The sequence below is a fragment of the Podarcis cretensis genome, assembly GCF_951804945.1.
Source record: "Podarcis cretensis genome assembly, chromosome: 2".
Taxonomy (NCBI): Eukaryota; Metazoa; Chordata; class Lepidosauria; order Squamata; family Lacertidae; genus Podarcis; species Podarcis cretensis.
In genome coordinates this window covers 80,028,215-80,051,445 of record NC_137171.1, presented here as the reverse complement: position 1 = coordinate 80,051,445, position 23,231 = coordinate 80,028,215, and the positions used below count along the sequence as shown (strand labels likewise).

General features: G+C 39.7%; 1 protein-coding gene across 10 annotated transcripts in view; it reads left to right on the top strand.

Annotated features, from left to right (window-relative positions):
- IQSEC1 (IQ motif and Sec7 domain ArfGEF 1) overlaps nucleotides 1-23,231 on the top strand; it is a 313,774-nt gene that overhangs the window by 119,016 nt on the left and 171,527 nt on the right. The window contains exon 1 of one of the 10 annotated variants that reach the window (XM_079964969.1): nucleotides 5,376-5,396. The exons of the other annotated variants lie outside the window; for them this stretch is intronic. Within the exon in view, the coding sequence (XP_079821095.1) occupies nucleotides 5,392-5,396 (5 nt within the window). The 5' untranslated portion in view covers nucleotides 5,376-5,391. Of the gene's footprint in view, nucleotides 1-5,375; nucleotides 5,397-23,231 lie in introns of those variants that run through there. 10 annotated transcript variants of the gene reach the window in all.

Genomic DNA, 23,231 nt, shown 5'->3' with positions numbered 1-23,231 from the left:
TCCCTTCCACTCCTCCTTTGCCTGCCCAAGATAAATAAACCTCAGGCAAAACAGTGCCCATAAGCAGGTCTGTGTTTGCTGTGATTTTGCTCATGAGCATGCGAGGAGGGTGCGCCACCTATTTGAGAAGCTCTTTCCAGTGCTCATGCTCAACTCATAGCATACACATCTATGAAGTCCTGAGGTCTTACTTCCTGAGACAAAGGGCCGATTCCAAAATATTATCGGTAATCACTTTTTTCCAGGAAAGAAGATTCAAAGCGACTTGCGAAAGAAGTGTGAGTCAAAGCTCACTCATTAACACTGTTCTGTGAACTATAGTCTCTAAAGCAGGAATATAGTTTCACTTGGGATCACATTCTTGGGGGGGGATGCTCCCCTGCACAGACCACCTCTCTTCCTCAGCCCACCCCATTTAGCCTCAGTCAGCTTTGATACAACTGTGGAATCTCTCTTACCTTGTCTTTGGCCTAGTGCTGCTCTCATTGCAGCAACAGGAGAAGAGGTGCTACCAGGCATGTTAGAACATAGGAAGTTGCCTTATACAGAGCCAGACCATCCATTTAGTTCAGTTCTATCTACACTAACTGGCAGTGGCTCTCCGGGATTTCATGCAGTATTTCACACAGGAAGCAACGGATTGAACCTGGAAAGCAGATGCTCTCTCAGTGAGCTATGGCACTTCCCCATAGAGTTTGGATGCCAAACTATAGATTGTGGCTCCTACAGTGTTCTAGCCATAGTGTTCTGTTGTTGGATCTCAGATAACACATGTACAAGACCTGTGTGCCTTTTGGCAACAATGGTACTTGATCAGAGACAAGGTATGAGAAATGCTGGAGGCCATAGACTGAGGCAACAGGCCTCATGCAGTCCACAGGCTGCAGGTTGTTCTGTCCCAAAGGCAGGAGCAACAAGTTCTCCTTTGCAAAGCAAGTCCTAATGGCTGGGCTGCAAGCAGTTTCCCATAACAGTGCTTTGCAATGCAGAGCTGTATGAGCCTTAGCTATTAGGGCTTGCTTTGTCAATTGATACACAGAATGAGAAAAGACATGGAATCCAGAGGAAAGTGGGTAACTACATTGTGCCAAATGATCAAACTAGCGTGCATGCAACTGGCATTCTGGTGGGAAGAACAAGGCAGCATAAAGAGCTCTGCATTTCCCTGTTCACCCAAACCAATGGCTTCAAGTTACAAGCAAGGAGATTCTGACTAAACATCAGGAAGAACTTTCTGACGGTAAGAGCTGTTTGACAGTGGAACGGGCTCACACGGAAGGTGGTGGCCTCTCCTTCTTTGGAGGTTTTTAAGCAGAGGTAGGATGGCCATCTGTCACACATGCTTTAGTTGAGATTCCTGCAGAGCAGGTTGTTGGACTAGATGGTCCTCAGGGTTTCTTCCAACTCTACGAGCCAACTTGCCAATGCAAATAAATGGGGGGGATAGGAGGAGGAAAGACCCTTTGCTGCTACAGCATGTTGGTTCTTTTTAAATTAAAAAAGAGCAGGAGAAATGGTCTTTTCTTTACCCTTTTCTGAAACAATTCATGCTTTGCTCTGCACCATGAAACCCACCAAAATGCCTCCCACAGCTTGAACCTGCAAAGTAGGGTGGGGAATTTTTGACTCCGCTCTGGATTAGACTAGATTAGAACAGTCAGCAGTGTGTTTGGTCCTTTGGCTGCTTCATTCTTTAAGTAGGTGTGCAAGGTTTGTTTGAGGGCAGGCAGGTTTCCACTTAAAGCTATGTGCTCCAAATCCCTCCCTCCCTCTGCAAAAGCCCCATATATACTGATCTTTTCGAACCCCTAGATGTTCCCCTATTCCTGATGCAAAGTAGGCACACAAAAGCTAGAGCCCACCAGCCTTTGGTTGAGCAGTAAATTAACGTCCTTTTATTTTCCTTTCTAAATCCATTACATATAAAAACCATATCAGTTGGTGGCTTTCATCACACAGGCATCTGGATAATTGTTTTGAGATGCTTGTATCCCACATAGATTTTGCAGTTCCTCATGATTGACTTTATATGGGATATTTACACAGTTCAAAATAAAATACATATTTAGGGCTGTTAAAAATGGACACATAATTTTTCATTATTTCATCAGTAAAAGTGAGTTAAATTATTTATAATTTGCCAGCTCATGGATAACATTTGTGTAAAATATTGTAAATATGGGGCTGAAAAAGGGTTGTGCTCACCTTGTGCTAGTAAAAAAAGATAATCAGCAGTGAAACCGAAGTCTGTAAATGGATATGCATAAGTTTGTTGCTTTCATAATTGTGTGTTTCCCACATAGTTCATGTATTGCATATTTCTTTTCCATCATTTAAGCATTTTTCCTTTGTTTTGCCTTATGTTTGGTTTTCTTCCATCATAAATATAAGCATTTTGGAATCAGTGAATGTGCTATCCACTTGTATGTGCTCCCAGTATTGTTAATCCAACTTGCCCAAGCCAATGACACATGAAATAGGTTTTCCCCATTTGTTTTCAAGTATATCTTAATCTTTGCTATAGAATGCGTGTGCAGGTCTTGTTGACCTACCAAGTCAATGGCATCCTTCCAATCCTATAAGGCAGTCTACTACTACTAGGAGCTCAATAAATGTCCTAGTTCTGCTGTTTGCCTGGGGGGGGGGGGGGGGAAGGTTGTAAACACTGGTGGTCTGCTTTCACCTTAACGGGTCACAAGATGCAGGACTGCTATAGCCAAATAGTGGTATTGCAGTAGCTGAGAAAACTTGTTTAGCTGGAACAATTTAAAAACACCCTTAAATGACCTTTTGCAGTGCTTTGCTGAGCTGGACTTCAGTGCATACAATATAGTTCAGAATCACTTTAGGATTGCAGCATTGCAGTTCCACGATCCTTTAAAAGTTAATTTCTTATGAAATTAACTAATTTGTTAATGAACTTATTAACACATATAATAAATATGTAACAAATAATGGTGACAAAAAACCTTTTGTCTATAGGTAGTTTAAGCAAAGATCTTTAGGGTGTGTGAACAATGCCGGCATTGTTTTCACTACAACAAATCCTGAAAAACCTACAGTCACTTTTTTATTATTCCATTCCATCCTCCTATAAATTAAATTGGATTGAGTTATATTGAGTTCATCCATGCTCACTTGGTGCTCATTTTGATCCTTAAAAGTACTCCTTTAATTTTTTTCCAAAGTGCTCTTTCAAAGTATAAAATCCTTTCTTCCTAAACCTCTATGACTACGCAGCCAAAATGGTAGTTTCTGTACTGGCAATTCAGTCCTTTATTCTCCATCATAATTTGTACAGTCCTCAAGCTTGACTTTATGTTTTTCTTTCTTCAAATAGTTAACATAACGTGCTTTTAGATTTGATAGCTTCTCATAATATAGGAGTGGACAGACTTCTGGGCCACTTGCAAGTGGATGGGGCAGCAGGTGATGTGCCTCTCATTTTGTACAGTCCCACCACACAAGTCATAAGCTGCTGCATGTGCATCTCTCTATGCAGGCAAGCAGGAGGCATTATTCCATTTCAAGAACTCATACCAGCCAGGGGGGAATAACAGGAGGGTGTGGAGTAGGGCCATTGAGGGGTGTGTCCTGTGGAGAGTTCCAAGGGTCAGATTGAGAGGCCTGGAAAACTGCATTGACACACACACTGTGGCCTGATGTTCTCCACCCCTGTCATCTGCAACTCTTCAGTACCAGCAGCAATATCTCAAGACATTTTGTGTGACACTGTTGCACACACCTCTTTTCCAGTTAAGTGTCTGTTTGGCAACTTACCAAAAGCCATCCCTAGTCTTGAAATTAGTAGTCACATGCCTTCATTTATAGTTTATTTTTAGATTGATGCCTTTGGGTTATTTTCCAAATAAATTTTAAAATCTAATACAAAGCATCAATTCATGGCTTTTGTTTTATTTTTGTAGTCCCTAATCGGTACAAATAAATGTAAGGCGTTGTGTTATTCCTACTGGGATATATGCACATAGAAAGCCACTAAAACTGTGCCTCCCCTTCTTGAATATACTGATGCTGCAGATAGCTAATTGATGGACATTTCAGTCACTGCTTCACTTTTTCCCTAGCAGGCAGATTATGCATCATTTTTAAATAATTAATAAGGAACGAATGTGTGTTTGTAACTAAAGAAAACCCAAACACTTTTCTTACTTACTTCTACATTGATCAAACTATACTGGGGAAAGAAAAGCCTGGTCAAAGGCAAGTAGCCAACATAATGCCCTCCAGATGTTGCTGGCAAGAATAATGTGTGCATTTTTATTATGCATCATATGTTTTAACGTGTGTGTGTGTGTGTGTGTGTAAAATAAGTAAGTGTTGGAATTTGGGATCCAGCAACATCTGTAGGGCACCATGTTGACTTCCCAGGTCTAGGGCTGCATGATGTGGTCACATTGCTGAAGCTAAGCAAGTGTGAGCCTGGTCCGTGCTTGAATGGAACACTACCAGGCAGCCCCATGTGCACTAATTTCAAGACCCGTGATGGAAAGAAGACAGAATATAGATAAAACAAATAACTTTAGTTGCAAAATCAATGTATTGTTTTTGTAAACTGCTTTGAGGGCTGTTGTTTTTTACAATCAAGTGGTGTATAAATTTTATGAAATAAATAAAATAAATCAGTGCAATTATCTCAATATAATAATGTGCCATGTAGCAACAAGCCATCCTTGTTGTTTATCTCCTCATTCTAAGTGTTATGTTTCTTCTTTCACCATATGTTTGGGATGAGTTCCAAAGACTGTGCCAGCAGAAGGCTGCTCATGCAAACAACCTTTCATCTCCCCTTGAGAAACATCTCCAGACAGTCAAAGGCCTTCCTAAATAGAGCAGTTTGTGTTGTGGAAGAATGCCTGATCTGAGGCAATTCCCCACTCCCCACTGTAACTTCCTAGGACACAGCCCACACTGTTCAGGGAGGCAGCTGCCCTCTGTAAAGGCTTTGGAGAATGGAGTACACGAAGGAAGGAAGGTTGCATATAATCAAAACATACAAATAGAAGACATTCACTTTTACGCCATTAGACATCTTATAAATAAATAAACTTCCCCAAATCCTTGTTTTGTTTGACATGATATCATATTTAGTATATGTGGATTTATTTCAGTTTTGATGCGCGTGGAATGATTTGACAGCTTCCATCCTAATCATGCCAAGCATTCCTTGTTTACATTACTGATCCTTCCGAATTCTCATGTCCATTTCTCAACACGTTACCTGAGCATCTTGAAACTGGAGACTTTCTCTCTTCTTTTCCCCCCAGTGATGCCTGTGAAAGCAAAAAGATATTGCAAAGGATGTTATAGTACCAAAGAAATCCCTTCATTTTCTTGCAGTACCTACCTGCATAATGTTTGTTCAACACCTCTATGAGGTAAAATCATTATTCTGACACTTTTTCCCCCTTATTTTGAAATTAATTGCAATTTTTTGTTTTGTTTTCACAAATCATGGTGAGTAGCATTTTAGCAAAGTTCCGTTTTCGCAGCAGCTGCAAAAAAAAAAAAAAAGGTATTTGGTCAACCATATTGCTTATCCTCATGGCAAGCAATGTTGTTCAGCATTTATATTCACCTTTTAAATATTAGTAGGCAGAGTCCTGCATTACTGTGGTGGATTACTGGGGAAAATACCTGTGACCATGTTTAGTTCTGCACTCAATCGGATTTGTGCACGACCTGATTATAACAAAGGGATCTGAAATTACTAGGAGGGAACAAGTGCTATTGATGGGTTGTCTGTAGGACCGAAGAACCTATATATGATGGGCAATGATCTAAACTTGTTCAATGCATTTTTTCAAAATCTATTCTCAAAGCTGCATGGGCATGATTATCCTTTTCCTACTCACCCTACCCTGCATATTTTTATTCTCATTCCTGCTTTCTCACAATAATATGCATTCCCATGGACAGTCAGCTGTTCTTCTACGATATATTTGCAGGATGGAAGATACAATGGTAAGAATGAAACTTCGAAAGGATCATAAATATGAACAACTTCTGATGGAATTGGGTTGACATTTGGGTTGCCTAGGAGAAGATAGACTAAATCCTAAGTTTCCCCCTATATGTTAGAGCAAAAAATGTACGGATTATAATTATTTTATTCTATTATACATATACATTAACCATTTTTATAAGTCTATAATCTGACTAGAATTTGCAGTGAATAGGTAAGCAGGGATACATTGGTTTAGTGTGATGGAATAATGTGCAGGATCCCAGAGAGGAGATTGTAGTGGCCTTTGTTCATTCCCAAGCATTTCGCTGATGTGCTACACTAAACCATGGTTTGACTAGTTTGTCATCCAAACCCAGACTCATTGTTTAGCTCTCTCCAGACAAGCCACTAGTTGTAATCTATAGGACAAACTTTGGTTACAGTTTGTAGTTTGTCTAGAGAGAGCTAAACTATAGCTTAACCTAGCGCAGCATCCAAAAACAAAGAAAGACCAAAGCAGCCACAGTTTCCTCACCAGAAACTTGCGTTTTTGTTCATTTGCACTAAGCCAAATTAGGAAGCTGCATGGAAGGCTCTGAGGTACCCAGTGAGACTTTTCACTTCTTTCTCAAACAGCAAACATCCCATTGCCAAAGCTGTGCAGCAAACCACTTTAGAACTCAATTATCAGAAAAAGCAGTTGAAGGACGGGCAAGCTGCTTTTCAAAGAAAACAGTCAAAGCCCACTTAATGATTTGCTGTGTATTATAATAAAATAGAAAACTATTGTGAATTGATATTCAGGATAAGGGCTTTTTAATAGTAGCGCATGATTATCCAATATTGAATGGCGCCCTCTACTGAAGTAGCCATGTTTTAAAGCAAATTTTTATGTCTATGATCCAGAGGGGGGGGGGACTTAAATCTATCCATTTGCAACACATTTGGTATTATACAGCAATACCTGGCAAATGCAATGAGTGATAGTATTTGGCTTTAGATTTTTGTATTTTCTTTCTCTTTCCTATTCCTTCCCTTATTCTTCTTTAGCTTATTCTTCTTTATTTAATTAAAGGAGATGGCCACTGTTGGTCATACTGATGATGAAGGTACTTCCTTCAGCTTCCTCCCACCATAGGTTAAAAGTGTAGCTTTACAGATGGAGGTATTCCACATTGCTTTTGCAATTTGAGTGTTAGACCTGGTTTGTAGCATTATTCATGATGCTGGCAACTCAGGAGACTTTGGAAGCAGAGTTCTTACCTGTGTGGGGTTTTTTTTAAAGAGAGTACAGCCATATTTGTAAGTAGCAATTCTTGATGGAACATAGTCCTGTAGGTGTACTTGGAAAAGTCCTAAATGAAATTTCTTTTTTGAACTTATTAAGCAAAAGTCTTTTAAAGCGGGGGCAAAATAAGTAAAGCATGTTTCCAGTGAAAGGTGCAGTTGCTAACACTGACACTGTCTAGGAATCCAAATGAAATGAGGCTGAAATTTCCTTTCTGTATTGTTTACAAAAGGGCTGTGTTATTCTTAAATACTTTGTTCTCCTAACAATGTCCCTTTATGATTCTGTCCCTCTATCTCTTTTTTCCCCTCCTTGGCAGGGAAGATAATGTTCTACACCAGTTCTGTTGTCCACCTTCTGGGTCTAGTAGTCCATCTTCAAGATAACAGAGAAGTTCTGAGTCGCTAAACTGTGCAGTCAAAGTTCCACATCTGTACATTCCACTCCCTCTTCTTTCTCTGGCTGGTGTGTATGGAACTGAAACTAACTTGCATGGATACACTAAAGGTTCTGGTTTGCAGCGAATTCAGATATGTTCAGAAGGGTATATGGCTGCCTAATCATTTCCACCCAGCATTTTCTACTACACGTTTTCACAACCCTATTTATATGTTCTTATGTTATTTTGAGTGGCCATAGAATGTAAATCAATATGTAAATCTCACATTTTTAAAAAACTAAAATAAAAAGTACCATAAACCTGACTTTTGTACAGTTTTATTGCATAGAGTCCCAATGACTTTTTTCAGTTTATGTTCTAATGATAATTAGTAAGCCTTTAAATAAATCTCATTCTTTCTCTCTCTCTCTCTCTCTCTCTCTCTCTCTCTCTCTCTCTCTCTCTCGGCCTCCCTCCCTCCCAGCATTTCACAACATTCTTGTTCTGGGCTTTTGCAATACTGTCCAATCTGCAATTTAGAAATGAGCCTGAATTTTTCGATTTTGGGATCTGGGGCTGCTATTTATCTTACCTTGGTTTTTAAACATCAGATTTTATAAGATTTCAATTGTATCTGTGAGAACCATATTTCCTCAGTGTTTAAGAGGACTTTCGTGCCTTTGACTGTTAGCTGAATATCTGTTAAGTGTGTTTCTGAGGGAATATGCATTGTGTGTATATGACACTAATGGACCCACACCATTTCAATGGGAAGATCAAACCTGACATCATTGGGATAAAATAATTATATTTCTGTGTTGTGTGGAAGCCCACATGGGTACTTGACGAATGTGGAAATTGCTTTGAAGGTCAATGTAAAGCACGATCCACATGGGAGAAAAAATCGTTCAGTGCAGCCAAACTGACTGGTTGCGTTTTATTATGCTAAGCATTTGCTAACCTTTTATATTTTTAACTCCTTTCTTTTTATCTAATATAATGCTGTCCTTTATCTTATACTCCCTTTTTGGTATTCCTTGGCATTAATCCAGTAGCAACTTTCATACTAAGGGAGGCAGTTTTAAGAGCAAAAAAGCAAAATGTATATATGTGTTTTGCCTACCCTGTCAATCCACAAATATTAAGTGCAATCTTCATGTGATTCCATCTGTATAATATTCTTTTAATATAAGATGTTGAGCAATAAGACGGGATGCAGCAATATAAGTTCTGATAAGGATAATGCAGTATCATTGTGTCAATGTCTGGATTTTGCTGGAATTATTAGCCTTTTACTTTATTTAGGAAGGAATACCTCACAGAGGGTGAGAATTTATGTTGTTGTGACTTGCTTTTCTTTTTCACAAACGAAAACAATAATTATCCCTGCCCTCAGTGTAGTGATGTATAGCACTGTAATTACTCCTTTTCTCACCCACTGAGATGTCTGGAATCTTTTAATCTAATTATAATTTTGTTTGTGCGTGTAAAGGCAAAAATAGAAGGGCCTATTCTATGTAACGAAGTTCAAAGCATTCATTTTGGGTGCCAGTTTGCAAGATTAATAAAAAGGATGCTGATTAGCCTGGCCATCGTTACAATTAAGTTTGAGGTTTTTTCCTCTCTCTTTTTTGCTTTTTGTGAAGGGCAACACAAGTTGGATCTTCGCTACCAGCTGTGGCTGTGGCTGGTTCTGTTCCTTTTTAAGCTTTCCAATTAAGAAGGCAGCCTTTGGACTTGTACGCTCTTGGTGTGTGAAATCCTTTGCATCCGTAAGGTCTTTGAAACAACATTTTTGTGTGTCAGAAAAGCTGACGTTCAGTACTACAGTGGAAGCCGGATATCCCATTTCCCTTTTGAAACATACTTGTATATCTTGTTCTTCTTCAGCACTGGAGCAGACAGATTTATCCCCTCATTAACATGTTGAGATGTAAGCAGGCAAAGGAATTACTTTATAAAATAGAATAGAAAAGCACTGCTGGGGAGAGGGGGAGCCATCCTGTTCACTGAACTTGTTTAAACTTCCATATCTGGCAGCACAGGCTGTATTTTCTACTGTGCATGAATGGATCTTTCAACAAACGTACTTAACATGCACATTTTTAAAAAAGAAAGTTGGGAGGATGAAAATAATGTTCCTTTTGCCAATCTCAATCATCTGTAGCTCCTGCAAAATAAGTTTATAATAACTTGGAGAGAATGGCTTGAACAAAAAGACTCAATTTGGCACTTTATCACTGTGAAAGTTTGAAAATCTGGCCACATATTTCTAGTGGGATACAGCTCTGCAGTGTGGGTCAGCCCCAGGACATGTGAACTTTAGCTTTTGCCAAAATGTTTTGTAATCATTTACTTCCTTGAGATACATACCAATAGCTCAAAATTTCATGACCTATAATAATGGATGTTTTACTTCCCATTCAATGGAACAGAAAGCAGTTCAAAACCTACAGTTTTACATAAATTGTAATAATAATAATAATAATAATAATAATCAGAATAAGTGCATGTTCCCAGATGGACTTTTGACAAAATAATGAAAGCTGTTTTTCAAATGAAATAAGCATATGCTAGTGAAAATGTTAACATAACAATGGTTGGTGGTTAATTTTTTTTTTTTACTGTAGTCTTAAATTGAGTATATTTATTTTGCATTATTTTCTAAGTCCTTGCTGAAGAAATGTAACAAAACATGAAATGAATTGCACAAACATATTTGTTTCAAGTAAATGTAGATTAATTTTGGTCTTGGAGTATACAGCTGTCTTTTCCCCCTTTCGCCTTCCTTACATTGTGAGGTGCTGTGCTGGCAAGGGCATTAATTCCAGTCTTGGCTCTTTTATTCCCTGAACTTGGGCACCATGGCTTATCATTTGCTCAGCTGGGAGATGTCTGCACTGCAGTGACATACTTCCGTTACCATGCTTTGTGGGCATACACCCTTCTCATCACTTCCTGCAATCACTAATAATAATAATAATAATAATATATACAGGCTGCAGAATCTTTAAGGGATGCAAAAGTGACTTCAACATGCAACCTGATTGGGAATCTGTTATTCAAATAGGCAGAAAGATTACAGTGAAAAGACTGCAACTCAGATGCAGGATGGCATGAATCTGTGGAGCCCTGCAAAATGTTTGCTCTTAAGGTCTCCTGGACCTGGAGAAAGGGCAGTATGTGAAAGAAGTAGTTGAGAGGTAAGGAAGCAAGAGACACGAGAGACTAATGAAAGGCCTGTAACTAGTAGCAGAAGTAAAACAGCTGAGTTTCTTAAATCTGTAGGCACGTTCACCTGGAAGGCGCATGTTACAGAAGTCAAGGAAGATCCCTTGGGCTTGTTCTGGCTGATTGGTGTTAAGATTTGCTAATCTGGCTGGCTACTTTTCTGTTCCCCCCTTTATCCTTTAGCCTGCATGGTACACAGGCTCAGTCCTTGCCTGACAACCTCAGGACTTGCGGTAGGCTTGGGACTGTCTGCTCCACAAGTGAGTTTGCCACTTGTTTTAGCTTTGATTCCACAAAGCTGCAGCTGGAGTCGGTGGTTCATAATGTGGCTTATGCATTTCCAGAATGTAGGCTGTTGTGCATTTTGTTTCATTCACTGTTGTTTTTTTTAATTAAAAAGATAGTGCTGCCTACACACCAAACTTATGATTAATGCATGGTGAGTCATAATACATTCTTGCTTTTAACAAACAGCAGTGTTTAGCATTTAGCATTCAATCTTGTCAGCCTTGTCAAAACTATAAAAATGCAACAGTATGTGAGTCATAGTAATTCAAAATGTGCCTCTTTCTGCAATCGGATTTGAAAGAGCTATAAATAGGCTAATCAAGAACAACTTCCATTCTAAAAAATAATGCAACTTGCATTCCACAAGGATACCTGCATATGGAAGCTAGAGGGAGCTCTGATGCTGCAAGTTCCAAAACATCCACAGAGTGGTTCAGCATTTCTGGTTGAGATTGTCATTTCTGTTGTGTGTTTGCAAGTCTCTAAAATGCAAAAAAAGAAGATAGCTACCATTAGTCTTACCTGTTATTGCTCTGTTCTCTTTTAAAAAAAAATAGTCCCAGTAACACTGAATATAGTTAGAATAGAATATAATTTTTTTCTTCAGAGCCATGACAGTTCCTCTAGTCTAGTGAATGTTTCGTCATCTGTTACAATTTATGAAAATTACAGACCTGTTTTAGATATGTTCGCTGTTTTCATTGTCATTGAGTCTAGTGTTGATCTTACACCAAAACTTAACCTGGAGGTATGAATGGAAAATTTAAGGAATGGCAGACTTTCATATGTTGGGTCACTGCTGTATCTGCAAACAGACAGAGATTATGCACACTTTAAATTTACAGAAGCTACTGTGAGGTCATAATACCAGACTTTATATGTAAGCAACACAGGTATGAGAAACTATGGGAAAATTATTCTGACCCAGTAAAAATGTTTGTTGAGTCATTAGAGCAGTGATAGCCCATGTGGGGCTCTCCATGTATTTAGGATTACATCTCCCATTAACCAGAATGGTCAGTGGTCAGAGATCATGGGAGTTGCAGTCTGGAACATCTGAAGGCACCACATTTGCTATTCCTTCTCATGCCTATACCACAAATCTTGAGCTAAATTCATTTCATATTTTTAGACAAGGTTAAATAAATTAAGCCTGTGTAAGAGTTTTGGGTTTGTTTAATAGGCTTGGATTAAACAAAAACAGAAACCCATACACAATCAACCAGTTCTGTGTCCCTGCAGAATGAAGGTACTACAGGTTGTTTTTGTGATTTTTGGTGACAGCGGGCCATTCTCATGCTATGTGGCAGTGTGCTTTTGAAACAGAAGAATTTCAAAAGCACTTCGTAATATAAAATGTGGGTCACAGCAGCTGCTGTTCAAAGAAAAGCATTCAGAAATGCTTCTGGGTATGCATAAGCCTTTGGGTATACTGAAATGGCTCTTTGAATCCTGGCTTTTAATTTCCTGCATAATACAGTAGAATTTATTCACTAGTTAAGAAAACAGCAACACATTTTTTTGTGAGGTACTTTGCAGCAGACAGTATTGACAAATCAGTAGGGCACTGGATTCAGGGACACAACAGCTACGTTCAGATTTGGTGGAGACATTAGTGGAGAAAGCAGTTTCTCTGTCAGGCGGACTTTGGTCTTTCAGATTTCAGCAGCACCCTGTGCAAGGCCAAAATTTAGTGCTCCTCCACCTCTTGCCTTCCATTCTGCTCAGTTCACTATGTCATAGCCCAGTGTGGCAGAACTGGGCACACTAAACCCTCCTCTTTCTCTGTTAGCTAAATATAGCCTCTTCACTGATTATTTCAATTATATTATATATGTCACTTGAGGGTGTTTTGGGTTTTTGGGGTGTGGTGGTTTGTTTTTTGTTTTTGCACAATTTGAGAAAAAACTAGTATCTCTGAAAAAAATTGCACCTTGGTAAATATGTCAATCACTGAAGAGATGTTAAAAGTAAACTGAATGTGTCCATATAAAATCAGAGATATAGGTAATCATAGTTTCTAGTTGGCTTTAAGGATTGCTTCCATTAGGGTTAATGAAAGTTGGAGACAAAAATGCAAATAGGTTGTTCTTGCCAGTTTTCATGTTTAGTTCATCATTTTAAGTTTTTGTCTGAAAATCACACTTCTGTGCTAGATTGAAGAACATGAAGCCATATGCAACATTTTCTCCCGTTCCTGTTCTGAGTGGCAGGATAAACACACATTCACAATGGTTATTTCCATTTCCCAAGATGACAAAGACCACTTATATAACACTTTGCTACTTAAATGAATCTATAATTTCTTCCCTTCACACAAACCTCTGTGCAAGGCTTTGAGCAAGCTAGTCTCAAAACGTTTTTATGAGCAACTCAACTAATCGCCTTATTCACCCTGTTTATCATACTGTAAAGTAACTCCTGATACATTGTAGTCCTGCACTGCAAAGGCTGCTAACGCTTCCTCAAGAGTTCACAGAACATTTTATCCTTCCACTTATACAGTGGTACCTCAGATTAAGAACTTAATTCATTCTGGAGGTCTGTTCTTAACCTGAAACTGTTCTTAACCTGAGGTACCACTTTAGCTAATGGGGCCTCCTGCTGCCACTGAGCCGCCACCGCACGATTTCTGTTCTTATCCTGAAGCAAAGTTCTTAACCCGAGGTACTAGTTCTGGATTAGCAGAGTCTTTAACTTGAAGTGTCTGTAACCTGAACCGTCTGTAACCCAAGGTACCACTGTATTGCAAAACTTCACTTCTGTAAGTGGACCTATGTGCTCCCCTGAAAACTGGTTGTTTTGGGGGATCCTTTGCAAAGGAGAGAGGGAATCAATACAAACTGCCTGCCTCCTTTCACTGGTGGAAATCTCAACTAGATCAGAAGTCCTGAAAATGGAAGGCGTCTTTCCACTGATGGAAGGGATGCTTAGAATCCAAGAAAAAAAAATAGTTTCACCTTACCTGCTTCTTTATTCCTGACACATTTTAAATTCCATCTGCTGATTTAATTCCTGACTTTTCTGAATAGGAATTTGTTGCTTTTCTCTTTTGTCCAGTGCTTAGGACCTGTTTTTTCTTTTCTGCATTTAGAACTTGTTCTTAATGTTTCATTTTATTGCTTATTCCATTTTTTTACTTTCACTCTTCATTCACAGAGCTCAGGGTGTGGCACATAGGTCTAATTTCCCTTCCTCATTTTATTCTCAAAGCAGTTGTGACCGTACTAAGATTACTCAGTGAGCTTTGTGACAGAGTGGAGATTTGAACCTGTGTCTCCTCTATACTAACCTACTGTGGCAACCTAGTAGTTGAAATTCATACCAGCACAATTGGATAAATAGGTATCGCTGTGGCAGGATGGTAAACAGCATTTCCATGCTCTCTGGGCACGTGTTACAGTGCTCCGTGCGCCAGAAGTGGTTTAGTCATGCTGACCACATGACCCGGAAAAGCTGTCTGCAGATGAACACCAGCTCCCTCAGCCTGAAAGCGGACATGAGCGCAACATCTCATAGTTGATTTCGACTGAACTTAACCGTCCAGGGGTTCTTTACCTACTAACCTACTAGCTAATATCCATCCATAATGATTTCTCAAGTACTTTCTTACAATATCCTGTCAGAAATGGCAAATAGAATGATCTTTCATCGTTTTCAGAACTGGGTTCCAACTTTAACCTCAGCCTGCAACATAACTAAACATGTTTTTTGTCATATTTGTCTGTCTTCCTGTGAGTATCTCCCCCTCTCCATCTTCCTTCTCCCTTTTTTTATAATACAGAGTTAAATTGATTGGACGCTTCAAGGGTACGCACTTTGAGCCAGGTGACAACCCAGTTGTGGGTGGTTAGATACAAACTGGAAACCAAATACATCATTTTGTGCCTGAAACAAATCATAACCTTGATCAGATATAGCAAATGACCTTCCATAACAACAGATTTCTTGTAATAGCTCCTTGTTTTATATTAAGTAAAGCAATTTCGTATTGTTCCATTCTGGTTGTACATGAACTTTGCATTCTGTATTCATAATAAGGTGCCATGTACTTTTGATTTTGTGAGCATGGGTAACACAGTTGCTGAGGACTTTTCCTAAATGTGGCAGATGTTTCTGACAAGTTTGTTTGGTAGCTAGGCATGAAGAGTCTGATTAAAGCAATTTTAATCTTCTTTGTTCTTAGTTAATCAGTGAGCTGTCAGCCGAGTCCTATCAATGCCAGCTGCCCATGAAATTGACAAGATTGCTACTCTGCTACTTTTTCTTCCCCTTCCACCACCACCCAATCCTCTCACCTTATTCAAACACAAACAAAATTGTCTCGGGGCTACAGAATATCAAAAATTAGGTTTGACCATTTTATAAAGTAAAAACCAGTAGACTAGATCAGTTGAGTGTGTGTGTGTGTGTACTGGTGCAAAGAAACAATATCTCTAGTAGAAAGAAGACATCTTGGTGAACACTTTTAGCTCTTCATCCTCCTTGTTATGATCTGTGAGTTCATAATGCCTGCAGGCATCATATATTCCAACAAAAACAAAGCAAAACTGGTGTATATAATGTGCATTATTAAAAATATTTGAAGAGAGTGAGTAAAATAGGAAGTGCAGGCACTAGGGATGTTCCAAGTCACCACACAAGCAAGCCATGTCCATGAAAACAGAACTAGCATTACTTTCCGACTAGTAAAGGTGGAAAACATTGTCCCAGTGAAGACCACAGCAGAAAAGTAAGCTCTAAGGCAGGGGGCCAGTCTACTGTCCCTCAGACCTTGTGGGGGTCCAGACTATGTTTTGAAAAGAAAAAAGTACGAATTCCTATGCCCTACAAATAACCCAGAGATGCATTTTAAATAAAAGGACACATCCTACTCATTTAAAAACACGCTGATTCCTGGACCGTCCGCGGGCCGGATTGAGAAGGCGATTGGGCCAGATCCGGCCCCCCGGACCTTAGCTTGCCTACCCATGCTCTAAGGCCGTCAACACTGTCACATCCTCCTACTTTCTCCTTGAGGACTGAGAGGAGGAGGCATCTGGAGGGGCTTGATCCTTTGCAAATGCTCCATGTAAGCGTGCCCAAAATCTGCACAGGCATTCAATCCCTTTCATGGAAAGCTGGTCATTTGCTCCAATTCCACCTTTCATTACTTTTGAAAAGATAGGATACGATACAATAATCTTTATTGTCATTGTCCCATACAGAACAAAGAAATTGAAAAAATCTACATAATACATTCAAAAACCAACAAGCCTGCTATCCCAGCTATCCCAATCTGGTTAGTCCCCTAAAAACTCTGATACCCCATTTTTAAATACAATATACTCCCATAGAGACTCCTTACACTGTGTCTTTATAACCCTGTACCTTCTTCCAGATGGACACGGGTGGCGCTGTGGGTTAAACCACAGAACCTAGGACTTGCTGATCAGAAGGTTGGCGGTTCAAATCCCCATGACGGAGTGAGCTCCTGTTGCTTGGTCCCTGCTCCTGCCAACCTAGCAGTTCGAAAGCACGTCAAAGTGCAAGTAGATAAATAGGTACCGCTCCGGTGGGAAGGTGAATGGTGTTTCCGTGCGCTGCTCTGGTTCGCCAGAAGCGGCTTAGTCATGCTGGCCACATGACCCAGAAGCTGTACGTCGGCTCCCTCGGCCAATAAAGCAAGATGAGTGCCGCAACCCCAGAGTCATCCGTGACTGAACCTAATGGTCACAGTTCCCTTTACCTTTACCTTACCTTCTTCCAGAAGGCAGAAGCTGAAAGAGATCATTTCCGGGGTGCACACTATCCTGCACTATCTCTGCAGCTTTCTTATGGCACCTGTAAACATAGATTTGATCGAAGGTAGGAAGAGTGCACCCAGTTATTCTCTCCGCAGTCTTTACAACCCTGGACAGCATTGTTTCCCCCCTGACCATGCAGCTCCCAAAGCACACACAGAGACCATAAGTTAATACACTCTCAACAGTACAATGGTAAAATGTCATCAACAGGTCCTTTGAGAGATTGTTTTTCCGGAGGATTCTCAGAAAATATAACCTCTGCTGTGCTCTCTTCACCAGGTCTTTGCTGTTTTCTCCCCAGGTTAGGTCATCTCTTAACTCCATTCCCAGAAATCGAAACACCAAGACCTGTTCCACACACTTCCCCTCAATAATAAGTGGCTGAATATTCAATTTACATTTCCTAAAGTCCACAGTAATCTCTTTTGTTTTCTTTAAGTTAAGGAGTAAGTTGTTTTTCCTGCACCACTCCCCCAACTTCTCAACTTCCTTCCTATAGGCCACCTCCCCCTCTCCAGCCTTGATTACACCAACCACCGTTGTATCATCTGCAAACTTAATGATCTTATTATTGGGGTATGGTCTTTGTTCCAATTAATTGTACAATTGAACAGAATTGTTCCCCTGATTTTGGTGTAGAACTGGGGTGTGTGGTGGTGGTGACTTAAATAATTCCATGATGCAAATATTCTGTGTAAGCAAGCCGCTTTGTTAAAATAATTAAAAAATGTGGTTATTTAAGCCATTTACTTCCAGACAATTTAGGGTGCCTTATTGAAAGGCAGAAGGTGGGCACTGATGTGGTAACTACAGCTGGAAAAAAGCTACTTTCTACTTGCCAGCTGAGCTCTTTCCACCTCTATCACCTGCTTCTTCATTATTATTATTATTATTATGGCGCTTCACTTTCACATATCAAGAATTTAAAGGCTTCACAGAGAAAGCCTGAATCAAACACTGTCTGGGCCTTTTTGGCTGCATTTCTTGTGTTTGAAGATAAGAGCTTTTCCACCAATTTCACTACTTAAATATAATTATCTTTGTCCCATTTCCCCCTGTTTGAAATAGGAATAAGAGGAGAAAAGATTCCCCATTGTGAATGTGTTCCAAAACCTATAGATTGTCAACTGCAGGGAGCCTTTGACCCTCTCTGTTGGACAGCTTCATGTCCTGCTACTCATGTTCTTTTTCTTGCTGTTTAAGTGCAAGCGGTTTTTTTTTATTTTTAAAAAATATGGAATATACCAAACCCATTCTGTATCTGAACTGTAATATAGAATTCTTATAATTTCAGGACGAACAGAACTATATTCAGACTTATTTAATTTCAGAACTGATTAAGCAGTCTCCCCCCGCCCCCTGCCAACTTCCTATGTAATGGAGTTGGGCAATCAAATCAGCTGGATGGCTGTGAAAATCTCAGGTGCCATGTATATAATCATTCTCAATTATTGTTTGCTTTAAAATAAAAGGCAATTTCTCTTCACTAGGTAGTGCTTACTGTATGGTTTGCTTCACAGAGGGAAAGATACTGACCAATGTGGTACCTTTTGCCTTTATTTCCATTCTAAGCTTAGCATGTGGTTTGCTAGCTTTATGACTATTTTTAAACCTTTGTTTAACAGGGCAATATAATGGTACTATGTGTTTGCTTTTTCTGGCAACAGTTCAAAAGTTGAATGATTTTGTAGTTAGTTAATCTTCCTTGTTAATGCTTTTAGCAAAATTGTAATCCTTTTTTAGTCTGTTGTAGCCACACACACACACACACACACACACAAAATTAACGTGTTCATGTTTCATAAGCTTCTTCAATCTAGCATTTCAAGGAGGTGTTTTTTGCTAGAGCTTTGATAAACACAGTTCTAGAAGGCTCCAAAAGATGAAAGTCCATTCTTTGAGTGGGTTTTGTTTATCCCATCATTATAAAGCTGCCATAAAGCTGAAAAATTAGCTGGAAGTGTGTTAGGGATAGGTGAAGAGGAAGATGCTGAAGCTTTACAAGTCTGCTTTATTCATTGGCTTCTGTTACTGGAATGAATGAACAATTGCAAGTGGATCTACTTGAAATAGCTAAAATTCCTGGGGTATAGCTTTGATCATCAGAGGGCACATTATGAAATACAGCAGTGAAGCAGAGTGTCATACTATATACCTGCATCCTTGTACCTACAGTTGGCTCCCAAAATAGTTAAATGATTGGGCAACCCATTCAAAAGTTTGGGCAATATAGTATGATGGGTGTGGCAGAATGCTTAATTTGTATGGGCATGCAAGAGTCAAGCCATCTGACATGTTTGTGCTTAGCTATGTTTATATCCATTCTCTCCCCCCCCCCCCCCAATGCTTCCGCTTGAAATAAAGAAAATGAGAGCCGGAAAACAGCAGACATGAAGAGACAGATATATTTGAGACAAACAGTATTCACATATTTTTCTAGGCATTTCTCAGGGAGTAGATGAGCAGCTGGAAAATGCTATAACTACCATATGCACAAGGCACAGGCTGAACATTCTAGTTGTGTGTGCGTGTGCGTGTGTGTAACATCAATGGCAAGTTTCAAATGGTCTGTCCTTAGATTTGTAGCTCAGTTATATGCATGCTTACTCAGAAACAAACACCACAGGATTCAGTGAGAATTCCTGTGATTACTGAGTAGAATGTTGAAATTTGGACAAGGAAAACTGAAATTCCCATTCAGCCAAGAAGTGAGTTGCACGCAGTTCACCTTAACTCTCCCAGTCTGCTTTAACTGATGCTGGTTTTATATTGTATATTGCATATATCTTACTAATAATTTATTTTGATTTGGAATATTTTAATGATACTGCTTTAGTTAATATTTTACTGTTTCATGGTGTGTGTTTTTATTTTGTAAAACATCTTGAGAAGGTTTTCACCTTTAAAAGCAATAAAATAAGAAGAAGAAAATAAACTTCATAGGGTATTATAAAGGTGAAATGGAATATAGCCATGCTTATCCATGGAGTTAGGGCTTGGTTAAATAAATGTTTCTTCCTTCCAAGAAATTGTGCATAGAATTACAACTTGAGTCATGAACTGTGAAGGTACCTTTGCTTCTAGTTCTAGCTGCTGCTTGTGTCATCAATTCACAGGACAAATAATTGTCCTTAACTTGGGACTGGGCTATGTCTTTCCTTTATATTTTCATATTTGGGGCATGGCCCTAGCAGACATCCTAAAGCTATTCCATTCCTAGAAAAATAATAATCCTAAAACCTAGAATAAACCTGTGCCCATAGGGAAGGCAAGTGAAGACGAGTATCATCATTTTCCTACAGGGGTGTAATTATTTAGAACACTTAGTTTTCTCCTCTGGTTTTGGAAATAACATGTGCTATTTTTAATGCATTTGTACACAAGCTGTTTTGTATCTGTACTCTAATTCCCTCGCGGTCACAAAAATGCTTAGTGTCACTCAGCACAATCAAGGTTCTACAGAGGCGATCAGCTAATCAGTGCGGCTTAGTGTCTCTTTAGCATATCTTCACTTTGTACAACAAATTGTCACTCCATGAAGAGGCTGAGAGGATGTTTAAATGTTCTAGTAACAATATTCTTAAGACAGTTTTTTAAAAAAAATATTATGTTGAAGTCAAGACACAGCCATATTCACAAATCGGCTGACATTTTAATGTGAAGGCTATATTAAACGAAAGTGAATTACAAGTAAATTAAGTTCACCCTTGAGAATTGTCACATTAACAAGGAGATGCAAGAAGACATATAGAGAGAAGCCTCCTTAAAATTCATCACTATTCCTTTCTTCTGGACTGGGCTGATAGCAAACAAAGGAAACAGGGAGCGAAGCAACACTTTTAAAAAATTATACATGCTGCGAATTACAGGATGTGTTGAAATTGTGTCCTATCTAGAAGATATATACAGTTTTATAAGTGAATTTATAGATCGGGGGAAACTGATCAGTACAGTTACTTCAAAATTATGTGTCAATATATGTGTCCAATATCTTTTGATACTGTTTATAAATTGGAGTGGGAATTGTCTCCGCAGTAGGCATCTAGAGCACAGTTCAAAGCTTTGGCCAAGCACTGGTAGGTACTTGATCCAGATATGTGTTGACCACCACACCCACAGCCCCACAGAGGGTGGGGGTGAAGAGGCCAGAGGCATGGAGCAGACTCTTGACATCACATGACAGCAGTTGGGCTGATTCAGGATCCAGCTGATCCTGGGATAGCTCCAACTTGTTCCTGAAATGCCCAATTTTGGAAGTTTGTACTGACTACTGATGGCAGGGGTACTGGTAGCAGTGGCATCTGCCATCATTGGGCAGGTGCATTGGGATGCTGCTTGCTGGTGGAGCCTCATCCCTCTGCCTCCTCAGAACCCTCACCAGCATGACAGATCAACAGTTAGAATTGCTCTTTTAGTATAGAATTGCTTTCCTTTATTTTCGCTTTTTACATGGAATCTATATGACACCATTGCTAACCCACTCACTATATTACAAGTTTTTTCCTGTGTTGTTTGGGGGGGGATGTTTGGTTGCTGTCAACAGTTTTTCATTTAAAATGCAGTGGAACACATGACTTTCCTGTGTAAGGCCACTGTGTCTTTATTTAGAAGCTTTATGTCCCTGTGATTGCTTCCTAAACAACAGACACATTGCTGCATTGTGCCTGAATTAGAAAGCTGGGCGGACTATAGCTCAGTGGTAGAAAATCTGCTTTGTATACAGAAGGTGTGTCAGGGTATGGTCTGAATCAGAGGATTGGGGGATGCATTCTCAGGCAGATCAGCTCCTCTCTGAAAGGGGGGGGGGAGAGAAATCCCCCCTCCCCCATTTCCAGCAGTTTCAGGAGCAGAGGGAGAGACAGACACTGAGCAGTTTCGACAGGAGTTGCCCAGTTACAAGATAATGGGAAGAGAGACAGAAGGGAGGGAACAGCCATCAGAGACATCATTAGAGAGTGTAGGGGAGCCTCCCTCTCCAGGAACTAGGAGGTCTGTCCGTATTAGAGAACAAAGAATGCGGAGAGGAAGAATTTCCTGTTGGTGCCCAGGATGTTGCTAGGGATGGAAGGGGGAGGATTTAGAGTAGCCAATTGCTCTCCTTGTGGAGAGATGTGGATTTTTGCTTGTAACCAGATGTCTGAATAAAAAGGACTATAAAATATAAACTCGTTAATTCTTGTCTGTAAAGTTACTGAAGGGAGGGGAAGACTCTCCATGCCTGACAGGGTGTCAGGTTCAATACCTGGCATCTCAGGAAGGGCTGGAAGAGATCCATGTCTGAAACCTTGGAAAGCCACTGCCAGTCAGAGTAAATAATACTGAACGAATGCTCTGACTTGGAATAAGGCAACTTCCTGTGCCCCTAACTTCCTGATTACTACTACTCTTCTTTGGCGATCACTCATAGCCGAGTAAGTTTGTCTTACTGTACTACATTATAGGTGCTTTAATTACTGGTTTACCCCCTTTAAAAAAAAAAAAGATAAAATGAAAAAATAGTTAGATGGCACCATAAATTAAAATTCCCTTGTGTGGGATGCAGGTACTGACTAATGAAGTGGCAGCTATCATTGATGCTGTGGTCATGCCAAACAAAAGCAAGTGTGAGGGCTTTTTAAAAAATGAAAACTTAAAGAGCTTTCACTAAATGGGATTTCAGCATAAGCATAGTAAAAGGGTCTTGTTTCTGAGGACAATCATTACCAGATAATATAGTACTACTTAAAATGCTTTGAGAAACCACTATTTAAATTTTGCCTCCAAGTGTTTATGGAAAAAGGATACTTCAGCAACTCTAATGGATGCTAGTGCGGGGGTAAAAGCTTACTTGTCAAAAATGAAATTGTGTAGGTTGACTTAAATGGTATCTGGGAAATGACAGTTTTATTTTGTAACAATAAATCGTGGTGTGTTTTTTTAACTGCCTATGTATAAACAGAGAAGCCCACATTATGCATTATGATAAAGTATCCATTTGCAAACTGAAATTCACCATGGGAATTTTGTGTATGAAACAGCTGTATGTAATGGTATGGTGGTTTCACCATGTAAGAGCAACTTGCGTGGCGAGTTCCCGCCCCCCACCAAGGATAAATAAAGACACAAGACACCAGAATTTGAGGTTAAATGGGCGAATTAGGCCACAACTTTATTGAATTCAGGAATGAGAGGCATTGGCTTAGGCATTGGTCCTATCGATTATCCGGCTCCAGCCCATTTGCTGGAGACACAGGAAGGGTTAACACCATAGTGGGGGAGTCTCCTGCTGAGGCACGTCAACTAGGAGCTCCCCCG